We start from the raw sequence: 16,307 nt of genomic DNA on the forward strand, positions 1-16,307 counted from the left end.
AATTATTATTATTAAGCATTATATCCATTGTTGAATTTAGGAAAATATAAAAGTTTCAATCAAAGATGCAAGCTATAAATCTTGGTGTCAGCAGTTTCCATCTACACAACCACCGGAGCAGGGTTTTATCCGGTTCGGGTCATTTCAGTTACAAAAAACCCGCCGCGTGCGTGATTCGGGACGTTAAGGATTCTAGTCTCGGATTGCGACTCCGGTCCAGTGATATGGCCGGTTCCGGTGCCGGACGTGTGTTCCGGTCGTCTGTTAAGTCTAGATCAGTCAAAGCTCAAGCTTCATCTGGTTTGTTTATTTAATAATTTTTTGTTTTTATATTGTTTTTTAAAATTTATTCATAATATTTTATTAATCCAGTACAGTTACATAATAATGTTACTTTAATGACAAAGTTTTCAACGACAAAGTTTTAGTGTTTTAAAATGTATCCAATTTTACATATAGTGTTATAGTACTCCGTATGTATGTAGACCATATAAGTTGTCACGTTTATACAAGTTATAATAGGTGAGATACATAGAATAGTAGTAATAAATTGGAAGTTTGGGACCACAAAAAAAAAATGCGTTTTTGAAAGTTGGATACACAATAGCAACATGTTGACAAGTTGTATACATTGGTGGATGTACTTTCAGTTTTTCATGCACTTGCCTTTTGAAAATTTGAAGACTATGAATAACTTCTTGTGGTACAATCATAAGTTTTTTAACAAGGTGCATTATTCATTAAAATGTAGATGGAGACATCACTCATGTTAAATCTAAGTCATCTGGATCGGTATTGCCCTATGTTGGTGTTGCTAGTTTGGGGGCCATATTATTCGGATATCATCTAGGGTAAGAAGCTCTTCTGATTGTTATGTCTTATGAGAGTTTTAAGTGATGCAATGATGCATCTAATATCCAACTTGCTTTTTATTTGTTTCAGGGTGGTTAATGGTGCACTTGAGTATCTTGCGAAAGATCTAGGTATTGCTGAGAATGCGGTTCTTCAAGGTAAGGTTCACAAGATTTTTAGACGATAATGATATAAGGTCATAAGGATGGTATCTGATTGTTTTTATGGTATTCGTGCAGGATGGATTGTTAGTTCGCTTCTTGCAGGTGCCACTGTTGGTTCATTTACCGGGGGGTCTTTGGCTGACCAATTTGGAAGAACAAAAACTTTTCTTCTGGATGCAATTCCTCTTACAGTTGGAGCATTTCTTTGGTCTGTGGTCTTCCCGGTTTTATTATCACTAATGTTATTTCCTACGATTTCGTATTCACAGATGCTAAAATGATTTAATTTTGCAGTGCAACAGCAACAAATGTACAGACCATGATTATAGGCCGGTTGCTTGCTGGCATTGGAATTGGCATATCATCTGCAATTGTCCCCCTATACATATCTGAGGTCATCTATCACACCCTTTTTCCAGCTTCATAGTTATATATATACAACCACCTTATATCTCTCCGTTGAAAACATTTCTTTTAGATATCACCAACTGAAATTCGAGGCACACTCGGATCTATCAACCAGTTATTCATTTGCATTGGAATCCTAGCAGCTTTGGTGGCTGGACTACCCTTAGCGGCCAACCCTTTATGGTGAATGTTCCTCATTTTTCAAGGTTCTATGGTAAATGTTTGTAATGTAATTGTTTTATGTTTTTTTTAATCCCTGCATTTGTTTTCCAGGTGGAGAACTATGTTTGCTATTGGAGTTATTCCATCTGTCCTATTGGCATTAGGAATGGCATTTTCTCCAGAATCTCCTCGTTGGCTTGTTCAGGTTTTGCATAAACTGCCTTGCAGTGTGACCGCTTTTACATAAGTTATTGGGCAAATTAGAACATATATAATGTAGTATTTACTTTTTACAACATATGCAATGCACCTTTTTTAGTCATTTAATGCAATAATCTTACCATTTCTATACTTTGTAAGGCAACAATCTGTTTACTTCGGTACTAAAACCAAGTATGCTGCATTATATGATATGGGTAAAAGAAGTATGCTGCATATTCTTGCAGTTGCCCCTAAATTATTTTGTGTTAAGAAAATTGATCCAGGGGTATTTACTTGCAGCAAAAGAAAACTGCCCAAGCCGAGAAAGCAATAAAGACATTATATGGAGAGGGCAAAGTTACAGAGGTTATGGCTGACTTAAGTGTGTCTGGTCAAGGTTCTGAAGAACAAGATGCTGGTTGGTTTGATCTTTTCAGTGGTCGGTATCTGAAAGGTAACAGTAGTACATGTATACATGATATAGCACTTGATGTATTCTATTACTGTAGATATCAATCTGAAATTAATATCATGCAGTATTGACATGTATCTTGTATGGCAGTTGTGAGTGTGGGTGCAGCCCTTTTCTTGTTCCAACAGTTGGCTGGAATAAACGCTGTTGTATATTATTCGACCTCAGTCTTCCGCACTGCAGGAGTTGCATCCGATGTGGCAGCTAGCGCTCTCGTTGGGGCAGCAAATGTTTTTGGTCAGTTAATCGTATTTCTTTGAATCCAAAAAACAGAAATGACAATGATATTTGCAACTAGAGGTGGCAAAGATCAGCATCAGCCACTTGAATCCAAAAAACAGAAATGTCAGGACAGGTTGAAATGTGCAGCATGGGGTTGAGCCAACAACATTTATTTTGTCCCTCTATAAATCAGGATGTGCATTGATGTGTTAATTATGACTACAAAATAATATTATTACCATGGTAATCTAAATCTTAGAATAAAACAATTTAGGAGCTTGTTTTGCATCAAAAATAGCCATTATTTTGGTGACGGGTGTCTGTCAAGTAGTTTGACCCATTCCCTTTTAACGATTTATGGATTTGATCCGTTTGGAATAAAGCACAACCCAAATCGACCTACTGACAAGTTTATGGGTTTATATTGCCCCTCTACTTTCAATTATCACATAATATATCATAAATGATTCGCTGGATTCCATTGCAGGTACAATGATTGCGTCTTCTTTGATGGACAAAAAAGGAAGGAAAAGTCTTTTGATGACAAGCTTTTCTGGAATGGTATGCACAGTATTATCTTATAAACTCTTAAATATATACTACAGTTTGAAATTTTGTATACTATTCTTACTTGTTTTTTTTCATAAGGCTGTTTCAATGTTGCTGCTATCATTGTCCTTCACTTGGAAAGTTTTGGCACCGTATTCTGGACCACTTGCTGTTATCGGGACTGTTTTGTGAGTTAAATTAAGGATGCTTTTGCTAATTAGACTTGCTTTTTATTCAAGAGGCCTAATTTACTGATCACCTCACATGAATTCATCAGGTATGTGCTATCTTTCTCACTTGGTGCGGGCCCTGTTCCTGCTCTTTTGCTACCAGAGATTTTCGCTTCTCGAATTAGAGCAAAGGCAGTTGCCTTGTCTCTTGGAATGCATTGGGTAAGTTATCAATCATTGTTACCTTTGAATTGATTCTATTTATACCGGTAAATTATATATAGAAGCAATTTTACTCAAATGGTTACATTATGGTTTGAGCAGATATCAAACTTTGTTATCGGCTTGTATTTCTTGAGCGTTGTAACTAAATTTGGCATAAGCAAAGTGTACCTGGGATTTGCATCCATATGTCTTCTAGCTGTTATGTACATAGCTGGCAATGTTGTTGAAACAAAGGGGCGATCATTGGAGGATATTGAGCGTGAACTTAGCCCGGCTGTTTGAGGAATGCACAGTTTAGGTTGATATTAACGGGAATAATAAGGTAGCTTTTGCAGGCAAATGTTGTGCCTTACAAATGTTTTGTTTTTCTTTTATCATGGTCTGGAATCTGCCCAAATTGTAAATTTTTGCTACTATGGGTACTATCCGTGTTTTTAGATATCTGATCTTAATGTGTCTCCTGAGTTTAGCAAGTCATTTATCTAAAATAAGCGCAATTATTATTGTCACAAATGTTGTATCTAACTGGAATAACAGAAATGAAGCCAAAACATGCCTATGGTGAAGAAACAATTCTTGTAACATGCTAAACTAAAAATACTGGTAACGAAAACCACCCAGGTTACGATGTTTACATATGGAAAAATGCACACAGATTTATAATCTGCCTTTCATCTTTTCTTGTAATGTTGGTAGCAATCTTGAGCGTTAAGTGTTGAATTCTGGAGTGTGTAATCACTACATATTAGATTTCCTTTCCCATCTTTCTTTGGTATCGAGCCTACAAATTAAAATACCAAATGAACAACCACCCTTGCAGATCTACATGTAATTGAATATATAATCAGTTCTGAACTGCAAAATTAACTACAATATATTCATAATAACAACATACCCCCAATATAGCTTCTGTGGTCTTTTTGAAACTATTGGTGGTGCCACATTTTTCGTCAAAACATCATCCCGTTTCTCATCTAACGAGATAGAAGTACTCGTACCTTGATCTGTTTTACATTCGCTTGCACGCTCTTCAGCGTTCTCTTGTAATCTGATCGGCCCGGATGATCTCCCTGTAAAAGAATTCGCCTTTACAACAATGAAAAAAACATTTTTATTATATATCATAAACAAAGGGTAATTTCAGATGTTAAATGAACCTTTAGATTTCTTTTTTTTAATCTTGGATTTTTCTTTAATTTGTATACGCCTATTGTGTAGTTCCTATGAATAAAACAACAATACATCAATAATACATAGAGACATGTAGTAATATATTGTCTGAAAATAAGAAGAATATATGCTGAACCTGGAATTTGGATATCCGAGATTGAGTAACAGAAGAAGAAGAGGGACCATTTGATAATTTAGATTTTAAAGAAGCAGCTGCTATTACTGATGAAATTGCTGCTTCTCTTTTTCCGTCATCATCTTCATCCATTCTGCTTCTATAATAACTCTCATCAATTAGAAAACGCACGACCCTCGGTCCTTTTTACTAATTTATGGGAGAATTGCATATATCCTCAAATTTACACTCTAAATTACAAATTTCCCCAATTAAAAACCTAAATAATAAAAATACTCAATCTTTTCTTTTAAACACACATATTTACCCATTTATATCACCTTCATTATACAAATTTTATAAACCAACTAGGTTGGATCAGTGGTTGGAGCTCAGCCTCTGGAAACAGAAGTCATGGGTTTGATCCTCATGCCCAGTAAGGCTGAAGGTCCATTTCGGTAGAACCTGAAAACCCGTAGAAAACGGCGGGAGTTACTTACTTACTTTTTTCATTATACAAATTTTATATCATGACTATTATACCCTTTTCTATGTATAAACTTCAATTCAAGCATCTCTTAACTAAATTTCACATGAACACAGTGAGCTTCAAATTCATCAACAAAAAAATAAAAATAAATAAATAAACCCACCAAAATACCACTCGGCACATAAAAGAAATTTGACATAATTACAAAGATTCAATGCAATGCCAAGTAAAATACATCACAATCAATATTAGTATCTAATAAAAAAAATATCATCTTTTTTTGGGTCAAGAAAAATAAAAGAAAAAGATATCATCTTGATCATCTAATAGCTAAAAGCATCAAAATCATTCCTCTTAGATGACCACTTTGAAAATCATAAATAAAGCATAATGATCGAATAGATAGAATAAAATGACACTATATTATTTTTTAGAGAAGAAAAAGGAGGAAAAACTTACATTATTCAAGATATGTGGTTGCTGTGATGAAAAGGAATATGTGGGAATTAGAAATCTGATCGATTGTAGACTTAAGTAGTAGAGGGTTATAATTGTCTAATTCATAGTTAGGTTTTTCATTGGGGAAATGTCTGCCTGCCTGCCTGCAAATTTTTAATTGGGGATATTTATAAGTCAAAACACATCCTTTCAAATTTTCCACTGACCACACTACTGACTACTTGCATCTTCCAAAATTCATCATTTTATGCCTGCCTGCAAATTTTGCTTTCATTACAATGTCATCAACAATGTTTCTATCTCCCACAATGCTCACAAAATTCCCAAAAATCACCAACTCAACCCCACAAAATCAACCCAATTCAATTTCAGTCCCAACCCCTGAAAAAAACCATCCAAATTCAGCCACAAAAACAGCTCCATGGATGAAGGGTCCTCTTGTTCTTAAACCTAATCAAGTTATTGACTTTACAAAGCCAAAATCCAAGAAAAAGGCTTCTGATAACAATGACAAAAAGCCCACAAATTTACTGACCAAAAAAGTTAGTGGGGGAAGAGGGAAACAAGCGATGAAGAAAATCTTGTGTAGTATTGATAATCTTGAAGAAAAAACTGATGCCCAGAAAAAATTACAAGATTTTGAGTTTGATTTGGAGCTGGGTGTGTTGGGTGATGACGATTATGATAGTGGTGATGGAGATAAGAAATGGGTAAGGCGGAAAATGCCGTGGGAAAAGACGGAAAAGATGGTTTTTAGGAGGATGAAAAAGGAGAAAATTGTGACTGCTGCTGATATGAATCTTGATGAGGAGTTACTTGAGAGATTGAGAAATGAGGCTAGAAAGATGAGGAATTGGGTGAAGGTTAAGAAAGTTGGAGTAAGTGAAGGTGTTGTTGAACAAATTCGGTTGATTTGGAAAAGTAATGAGCTTGCTATGCTTAAGTTTGATATGCCGTTGTGTCGAAATATGGACCGAGCTCGTGAAATAGTTGAGGTCAGTGATGATTGATTGTTTACCACTGCTTTTATGAACATTTCTCTGTGTTATATATATATCTATATATATATACACATGGGGTTTTGGTGCTTTAGAAGAACTTAAGTTTATTAGCTTATGTTTTTGTCATAACACAAGGTAGGAGATACCATTTGGATTGGTTATCAGCTTACGAGTAGTGTTATAGGTTGAAACAAAAGGTTAAAACCTAAAAAGCCAGTCCACCCTGGTGTCTTCAAAAGAGCTGATTAACTCTGGAAAAACACTTAAGCTTAATCTGTTTTCGGTGGAAAGAAGATGAAAAGTGCTAGATAGCTTTGGTGAAACACAATACGCTAAGAAGCCCCACAAAGCGATGCCATATACCCCTAAGCTGTTTGAAGGTGTTTTTAAAAAAGCTTACTTAAAAGAGTTTAGCCCGAACACCACCTGAAGTGTTTATCAACTTATCTCGCTTTAGTGTTTGGCTGCACATTTACTTATAGAGTAGGGTTGTTTGGGATTAACTAGTATTTACTTATTGTGTTAAACTGTTAATCGAATAAACCCTTAAAAGTAAGTAGTTTATGTTGAAAGCAGATAAGTACTTTATTAGTGCCTAACTGCAAACACCCCTTAAGCCCTTGAAAATAAGAGGTTGGCACCTGCTTATGTGAAAGCAAATGAGCACATTTAAATATGCAATTCAAAACACAATTTTGCTTGTGTCGTTATTTTCAAAATGATATCTTTTAGTCTTTTGCGCATATGAATCAGACCAACAAATTGAAAATAACCAGTTGCCAAAATGCATCTTTTGTTGGCAGCTTAAAACGGGAGGATTTGTGGTATGGAGTAGGAAGGATATCCTTGTTATCTATAGAGGATGCAATTACAGATATATGAGCCGTTTTTCACGTAATATGTACAGCAATGGAACCATATATGAAACAGTTGATGGACATGATGATAAAGGGGAGACCATACCTGTACAAGGGTCACTTTATGAGAGGGAAGCTGATAGATTGTTGGACGGGTTGGGACCTCGGTTTGTTGATTGGTGGATGCCAAAGCCATTGCCTGTTGACGCAGACTTGCTTCCTGAAGTGGTTCGTGGTTACAAGCCACCATCACGGCTTTACCCGTTAAGGGGTAGAGCTCAGCTTACAGACAGAGAGTTAACTCACTTGAGGAAGCGTGCTTACTATTTACCTACCCATTTTGTCCTCGGTATGCACATTTGTCTATATGAAAAAGATGGTAGTTTCTTTTTGAAACTTTAAAGTGATTATGCCATAGGGAATAATTAGAATTACATGATAGATTGTAATACACCGAAGTGTAGGAGATAGTGTTTGGATGTGCTTTACTTGTTTGAAGTTGTGAAATTCATATAATCTGTTATACAGGTGTTTGGCAAGTTCTAATCAGTTTAAAAACAAGGATAAAATGCAAATCCGGACATTTCAATACACTAGACTTGTATTTATTTCTAATACATCAGTTTTTTTCATTTGAACAGGTAGAAACCGAAATCTCCAAGGCTTGGCTGCAGCCATCTTAAAGCTATGGGAGAAGTGTCATATTGCAAAGATCGCAGTGAAGTGGGGAATTCCCAACACAAGCAATGAGCAAATGGCTTCTGAACTTAAGGTAAGATGTTTGATATTATCGCTTGACCAAAAATGTAATGGTACTATTCATTTAAAAATGATAATGTGTTTACATGTGCAGCTTCTCACTGGTGGGGTGTTATTACTACGTAATAAGTTCTATATAATACTTTATAGAGGCAAAGATTTCCTTCCTCCCAATGTTGCAGACCTTGTTGCTGACAGAGAAATGGAGTTGTATAATTTCCAACTTCAAGAAGAAACTGCACGTGCTTATATAGTTGAAACCTTTGACTATATTGACCAACCATTATCGGATCTTAGCACTGTTGGTACTTTAAAAGAATTTCAGATAATTCAGACAGAACATGAGGGATCCAAGGCTGGAATTAGTGAAGCTGAAGTTCAAGTAGAAGCTGAGAAGTTGAAGTTAGAAAAAGAAATACGCATTCAAGAGCACAAGTATTTCATTGTATGGATGTTGTGAAATTTTTTTGTTTCAATATGTATTAAAAGTTGAAGATGCCCTAAAAAAGTTTAACTTGCAGCTTAAAACGAAGATGAGAAGGGCGTTAAAAGAGTTAGAAAAGCTAAACTCTTCATGGGATCCCATTGAGCTGAATGAGGATAGAGAGATCATAACAACTGAAGAGAGGGAGTGTTTGAGAAAGATGGGATTGAAGATGGATAGCACGTTAGTACTTGGTAAACAGAAACTCTCATACCCACAAAAAGGCAAATTACATAAAAAAAGTGATGAACTCGAAGGATTTCTGTTTTGGGTTATACTTATATTTGCAGTCCTAAAAACAAATTAATATATATAAAGGTTTATTTGTAATAACTTTATAAGTTAAGCTGCTCTCAAACACCACATCATATTATCTTCAATCAAAATTTGTAAGTCTTGAGGTTTTTTTTTTAGAACGATGTAAGTCTTGAGGTTCTCTTTAGGTCTTTTTGGAATGGGTTAAATAACGTTATTAATGTTGGATTTTAGGACGGCGTGGTGTGTTTGATGGTGTAATAGAAGGTCTGCATCAACACTGGAAGCATCGGGAAATAGTGAAAGTGATCACCATGCAACGAGTGTTTTCTAGGATCTTGTACACTGCACAATGTCTTGAAGCTGAAAGTGGTGGGGTACTTGTTTCCATAGATAAGCTGAAACTCGGGTATGCTATAATTATTTATCGGGGTAAGAATTATAAGCGCCCTTTAATGTTATCACGAAACCTCCTTAGTAAAAGGGAAGCACTACAAAAATCTTTGGGGATGCAAAGACTTGGGGTAAGGAAACCTCTTGCTTTCATGATGTTATCATGTTGTTATTTTCCTGATAAGATATTTGGTAAATATTGGTGTCTTTTGTGCTGTTTTTCTGCTACCAGTCATTGAGGTTCTTTGCAAATATGAGACAGCAGGCGATATATGAACTCAAGTGCAAGTTGGTGAGTCATATACCTCTAGTTTATACAGCTGCAAAATGTATATAAGTATTGGTACTTTGACAAATTTGTTTATGTTAGTTTTCATGTGCATCTGGTTGTGTATGCATATAATAAGCTTGATCTTTCACGTTGGTATGTCAGAAGTGGTTCTTGCTGTGGAACATAAAATTAAAATTGACTTTCAGTTCATCAGAATGATTAAAGTATTTACCATTAAATTCTTGTTTGAAGAGTGGTTACGTTTCTATACAGGACACTCTGAAGTATGGCGGGATGATTGAAAAAAGGTGACAACTTGAAGAAGAAAGAAAGGCATTGAATCAACTAAAATTATGTGGTATGAATGGTTTATGATTGTTTATTTTCTTTATTATTATTTTTTTTTAAATTGTTCCAGTTTAGAAAGACTCAGACTGTTATATGCAGGTGACTTATTCACCCTTTTACTTCTGTTCATGTCAATTTGGGTTATATTTATAAAGGGTCCGCTGATAAAAATGGAAAAAGGTTAGCTAAAAAGAAAACGGGTCACATTTTTAAGAGTCTTAAAAAGGTGTATTTGTAATGCATGCAACCTACTAAATCACCTTACTGATAATAGATTATTGTTGTAATAACATATATTTTGTAATCAGTATTAACCCACAAAGTATTTATAAAATGTCTGACAACCATACAGAAAGTCACCTATTTGGACTTTTGACCTACTATCTAAACCAGCCCTACCCACCTATTTTGCACCCTATTAAATAATACTTCTCAATTCTCATCATTATAGGATTTTTTTTTTGAACAGCAATCAATTAAATATTTAAATTAAAAGCTTCCTATAAATATCAATGTAGGAATTTTTAGTTGCTGCTAGGTCAAGTGCAGCTACTTCTGTCCATGCTCGAGTGTTGGGCTGGCTACTCTTTGACCTCCGTGTTAAATTGGTTAACAAGGAGTTGGATGCTATGTTCCATTGCCCGTAGCTCCAGTCGGCCTAATTGTATAGGCATACAAATTTATGGAGATAGAAAGCGCAACTCACAACTGTACCAACGGATCCAATCTGATTAAAGTTTTCAGGTGTCATTCCATTCTTCCTGAGAAAGTGAACGATGAAGCTTCATGTTATGCTATCTTACTGATGGATCATTTCATTCATAATGTCAATAGTTGAATCAAAATTTACATGACTAAAAATACCAAGTGGATTAATATCTATCAATATTCTTATTATATGCTTCGGTGCTTATAGTTTACGTAATATAGCTAAATAAGTACAATCAAGAAACTCGAGAAGAAAAAGTGTTCTTCGTGTTGATAGGTTTAGGACTGATCATATAGGAGCTGATCATCTTTGGCTTGTACTTCTCTTTGAGGCATTTGTATACTTTCTTATGTATAATCACTCCTTGCTCAAATCGTCAAAGTGATATATTCATTGCGAATATGATCGATGCTGTCATCTTAATACTACTAGAAGAGTTGTTTGTATATTAGAAGGAAATACACTAGCTAATCCATTATACATATACTTAATCTCTCATTACGTTAATTACTAAAATCTGGGTGTGATGGACAGTTGTATGCAAACGTCTTCCAAATAAGGTTTGTTTTTCCATCTTCCTCAAATGGCTGGTGTGATGCTGATATAGATACATGTAGCCATGTAGGTATGTGTATATATCCTGTGCTTGTACTAAATTGAAATTTGATTGGAGTGCCTGCTTCAATATTTTGCCACAGATTTTTTTTTTCTTTTCAGATGATGTGTTATCCTTTTTTTAATGTGTAAAAAGTTTGACATCTTATAGTTGGTCTATGAATACTATACCGTGGTGTTTGGTGTGTAGCTTACAGAAGCGTCTTATAAGTACTTTGTCAAACACATCTATATAAACGAAGTCTCAACTAACAGCCACTTTTACCAAATATACACTATATGTATTGTAGTTAAATCTACCATTACTGAATGGCTACATTATTAGTTGCTACTACAAGTGCAAATGAGTAAGTTAAATAACGAGCTAAAAACTTTTCTTTTAGGGATGGAAATTTATTAAAATGGCTTCAAAGATACCAATTATAGGACAGACACTCTTGAGCAAGACTTTCAAGGAGACTTTGGTATCTATCATTATACACCTCAAAGAGAATTTTCTTTTCCAGAACAGAATGTACAGAAGAAAAGAAAGAAACCAATTTATTAGGTCTCTCAAAGAGAATGTATAGAAGGGGTTCTTTTAATAGTACGTTTCTCTAAAAACCATTTTAATAATACTCTGTCTCTATAGTTGAATGGCTCACATTATATGCAACATTTGGAATATTGTACAGATAACTTTGGAATCAGATTCGATGTCATTCATTTGGATGCCCTTATCAGAACATAGTTTGAACCCATCTCTGAGAGCTTTAGTCTCAGCCATCATGTTAGTACCATTGTGATAGAATGAAGAGAAGGAAAAAAAATTTTTGACCTTAACTCTTTCTCAGGATACCAGCACCTGCACTCTCTCCCATAATGTCCCTTTTTCAACTTTAATAGAGGGTTAATGTTATAAAGATTTTTTTTTTTTTTACGGAATATTGTTTTCGATCGTAACTATAATGTTATTCTATCCTTTAGATATTTATAACTTCATCTGACCTGTCAAAACTTAACTTTCTTCTATTTTAACATGTTATCATGGATTTGTGTATTTGTGATTGGTACTAAAATAACTATATATATATATATATATATATAATAAAATAATAGTTATTCTGCCTTTTTAAAGTCATCCACCTCAAATTAAAATTATCTTTAAACATGTCACATAGGATTTATCCTACGTGGCACCTCCATATTTTTTTCACACTAATAGATTTTCATTAAATAATATAATATAATTATACATATATTTTAAATATGACATATAAAAAAGCATATATATATATATATATAATTTATATTTATATAAATCAAACATATATAAAAAATCATGACTAACATTGCATGACATTTTTTAACTTTTTTATTTTAACTATAAACACTTCATAATTCATGACTCATAATCCATGATATTTTATTACCTTTTCTTTCCTTTTTTTTTCATTTTCTATTTACTATATACACTTCATAATCAAACTATATATATTACGTTCAACATGTACACCTCAAATTACATAACCCTTTATAATAATCTATCTATACATATATTATGTTTCACAGTTTTCTTCATTGTTAATTTATCATAATTATGAAGTATTTTTCAATTTGGTTTTTAATTTATAAAGTTATTCTTAATAATCTATCTATACATATATTATTTTTCACAGTTTTCTTCGTTGTTAATTTATCATAATCATGAAGTATTTTTCAATTGGTTTTTAATTTATAAAGTTATTCTTCTGTCGTATACCAATCTATATATATATATTAAAACAGTAAAAATCCTAGCCTTTTAAACCCTTCTTTCAACTTAAAGCTAGCTTTAAACATTGCCACATAGGATTGTATCCTACGTGGCATCTCCATACTTTTTTTACAATATTTATCTTATAACCTCTATTTATTCTCAAACCAATGTAATTTATTTTATTAAATATAACATAGAATATTAAATCAAAACTATATACACAAAATTAAAAAAAAATCAAAACCCATATTAAGATATAAGAAGACGTCCAATACATCTATTAATTTGGCAATGATATTTGACATAAATAATATTATTTATTAAAATATATACTACTTTGAAGACTATATCAAATTTTAAAATTTATTTAAAAATATTATTAGGTTATACACGACCAAATAATTTTGTTGTTTCTCCTTCGTTCTCTTGGCCGAAACCTTAACCAAAATTGGTTATTTTAGCCACAAAAAAATGTCTATTTTATAATGATAATAGTAGTTATTTTGAGTTTTACGAATGAATTTCTTGATTGTTGGAGATAAAATATTTTATTTCCTAATTGTGTTTAGGATTATTTTTTCCCGTCACTACATAAGGTATTTTCTCCATCTTTTCAGCATAACTGAAAGCAAAAACTATAATGATTTTCTCTTATTTATCTTATTATTTTTTTACTTATTCGTATTGTATTTATGTGTATTTTATATGACTAAATTTTTGTCATGTTTAGTTTTTTTACTTTGTATATATTATTTCGTTTGATGAATATATAAATATCATGCTACATTATCGATTTACGTTTGATTTGTTAATGATATCAAAATATCTTATGTTAAATGTTGGTGTGTAATCACTATAGTAGGTTTAGTGACTATGATATCGACATGTCAGAAAATACAAAAGATGACCAGAGTAATCCGGGAATTAACCATTAGCTATAACATAATCAATTTCAACATAATAAGCCTATAGAATAGCTATTTATTAATGCATAAAATAACCTTTTTAACTAGCCGCGCATCGCGCAGGGTAAAATATCTAGTATATATATATATATATGTAGGGTAACACTCCGGTGAGAACACTTTTAAAATAAGAACGGTGAGAACACCTTAAAAACATCATTTTTATGCATTAAAAGTCCATAAAACTAACATAGTGCATAACTAATTATCATTATTTAAGTGATTAACAACACATTCATCCGTCAAAATCGAAATAATCATGTTTTTTGTTTTGTTCATCCATCTTGGATGCATATTCATCAAAATGATGAATCCAACAAAAAACGTGATTTTTTCGATTTTGATGAATCAATGTGTTGTTAAACACTTAAATAATGATAATTAGTTATGCACTATGTCAATTTTATGGACTTTTAATACATCAAAATGATAATTTTAAGGTTTTCTCAACGTTTTTATTTTAAAAATGTTCTTATTTGATTGTCCCCCTATATATGTGTATATATATATATATATTTGTAACCTACGTTACGGATTACAAAAGGTTAAAAATATGATTTAAGGGAAGTGATATTGCTACTATAAATTTTAGTCATCGACAACAAATCATGCATTATATAACTGTACACTGCATAATACATTTTGTATTTTGTTGTAGATGGCTAAATTTTGTTATATAAATATCATTCCCATATTTTAATACGTGTACTTTAATTGATAAAATAAAGCTATAATAACTTGAATGAATATGTAAATAGATAATTATGAAAAAGAAAACCCAAAAAGTTCATTGTTTCCTTTATTACATCAATAAACATTTTCCCTCCAACTCATAAATTAAAGATGCTTTAGATATTACAAAAAAATCGTCCCAGAATAGTGTCAATTTTGTTTTGTCCCAAAACTATTAACTTTACCATTTTATCTTTGACAGTTGACATACTTGTTTTTAGGAGTTTGTGTAAAATACAAAGGTAATATTTTTTATACTATTGTATACCGCCATGATTATATAAAACTTAGAACTTTATATTCTTGAACCACACAATTATTTAACTATTTTTCTATAAAAATATTGATAACCCCAAAATCCTTCTACTTTATTCACTAATGACTACTATACGAATGCTTACACGATGCGGTGACAATAGTGGTAGAGTCAATATGATGGTGGCGATAACGGTTAGTGGTGGTGACAACGATGTGAGTAGTGTATGTTATTGATGTAAAAAAAATGATAGTTATGTTAAGAATTAAGATATAAATATTATAATATAATTTTATTAAGTGTATATTGGGTATTAAATATACTCATAGATTGTATTAGTTATATTCGTAAAGACATTTTAGTTATTTTAAAGATAGAAAGTTGAAAAAGAAAGAATGATTTTGCTTTACAAAGGAATTAATATACAAAATCAAAATTTAACTATTAACTCTTAAAATAATTACACTACCCCTTATACAACTATAACATACACTACTTGGTCGGATCAAACATTAGCCCATATTCCCTTAACAGTTTCAAAAGAAAAAAAAACATTAGGCCATAAAATGATCTTGGAAAAGAAACAAAAACACAAAGGGGTGCATACTGCATAGAAGAATGAGGAAAGGAAAATGGCAGACGACTATGAGTTGGAAATCTACCCTCTCTCTCCTTTCAAGTCTTCCTATGAAGATCTCCCCAGACATACATTCTCTGCCAAAAAGCAATTCCTTCTCACTTTTTCTTTCTTCCCTCTTTCTACTAATTTTTATTCTCTCAAAGAATGCAAACATTTATTTATATTCACTCGTCTTTGTAAGTGACAATTATCATTGCAAAAAAGTTCATGAGATCAATTACTTATTAGACCTGTTTTAATTATAAATCAAACCTTTATTACTCTTGATCATATTTGAAGGCTAAGAGTATTCACAATGGTCCCGTTCACGCTCGTTCCTGGCTCGTTCTCGCTTGAGGGACGAGCGCACACGATTAGGTGTGGCTCGTCCCTATACTCGTTCTCGCGCGTTCGTCCCCCAGAAACGAGTCGACGTCTTTTGTTTTTTTATTTTTTATAAGTAACGATTTGTTTTTAAATTTCAAAAAATTTTACACAAATGGTCCCTAAAACGGCTGATTTGATATTTATACAAATTTTACACTTTTGGTCCCTATTTATCATATATATATATATAACACACACTCTTCTACACAAACCATTATCATACAAACAATTTATCTATTAAAAAACACACACTCTTCTA

General features: G+C 32.8%; 3 protein-coding genes across 5 annotated transcripts; 2 read left to right on the forward strand and 1 right to left on the reverse strand.

Moving 5' to 3' along the window:
* LOC122605334 (plastidic glucose transporter 4) lies at positions 1–3,898 on the forward strand. Its single transcript, XM_043778261.1, has 13 exons — positions 1–300; positions 752–851; positions 943–1,010; positions 1,092–1,224; positions 1,311–1,410; positions 1,495–1,607; positions 1,698–1,791; positions 2,088–2,241; positions 2,350–2,496; positions 2,969–3,042; positions 3,130–3,218; positions 3,308–3,422; positions 3,525–3,898. The coding sequence occupies exons 1-13, from the start codon at positions 66–68 to the stop codon at positions 3,705–3,707; spliced, it is 1,605 nt and encodes a 534-aa protein (XP_043634196.1). The 5' UTR covers positions 1–65; the 3' UTR covers positions 3,708–3,898.
* Positions 3,899–3,984: 86 nt separating this feature from the next.
* LOC122605335 lies at positions 3,985–5,739 on the reverse strand. Of its 2 annotated transcripts, none has more exons than XM_043778262.1 (5): positions 5,660–5,739; positions 4,732–5,175; positions 4,583–4,646; positions 4,321–4,495; positions 3,985–4,206 (listed from the first exon to the last, which is right to left on the reverse strand). In XM_043778262.1, the coding sequence occupies exons 2-5, from the start codon at positions 4,861–4,863 to the stop codon at positions 4,164–4,166; spliced, it is 414 nt and encodes a 137-aa protein (XP_043634197.1). In that variant the 5' UTR covers positions 4,864–5,175; positions 5,660–5,739; the 3' UTR covers positions 3,985–4,163. The 2 variants fall into 2 exon arrangements, with proteins under 2 accessions (XP_043634197.1, XP_043634198.1); XM_043778263.1 differs by having other exon boundaries at positions 4,732–4,870; positions 5,660–5,734.
* Positions 5,740–5,781: 42 nt separating this feature from the next.
* LOC122605333 (chloroplastic group IIA intron splicing facilitator CRS1, chloroplastic) lies at positions 5,782–11,164 on the forward strand. 2 transcript variants are annotated; one of them, XM_043778259.1, is made up of 9 exons: positions 5,782–6,654; positions 7,464–7,866; positions 8,159–8,289; positions 8,371–8,721; positions 8,798–8,954; positions 9,250–9,539; positions 9,641–9,700; positions 9,953–10,037; positions 10,546–11,164. In XM_043778259.1, the coding sequence occupies exons 1-8, from the start codon at positions 5,938–5,940 to the stop codon at positions 9,989–9,991; spliced, it is 2,148 nt and encodes a 715-aa protein (XP_043634194.1). In that variant the 5' UTR covers positions 5,782–5,937; the 3' UTR covers positions 9,992–10,037; positions 10,546–11,164. The 2 variants fall into 2 exon arrangements, with proteins under 2 accessions (XP_043634194.1, XP_043634195.1); XM_043778260.1 differs by lacking the exons at positions 9,641–9,700; positions 9,953–10,037; positions 10,546–11,164 and having other exon boundaries at positions 8,798–8,943; positions 9,250–9,302.
* Positions 11,165–16,307: the final 5,143 nt, after the last annotated feature.

Source organism: Erigeron canadensis, chromosome 6, assembly GCF_010389155.1.
Source record: "Erigeron canadensis isolate Cc75 chromosome 6, C_canadensis_v1, whole genome shotgun sequence".
Lineage (NCBI taxonomy): Eukaryota > Viridiplantae > Streptophyta > Magnoliopsida > Asterales > Asteraceae > Erigeron > Erigeron canadensis.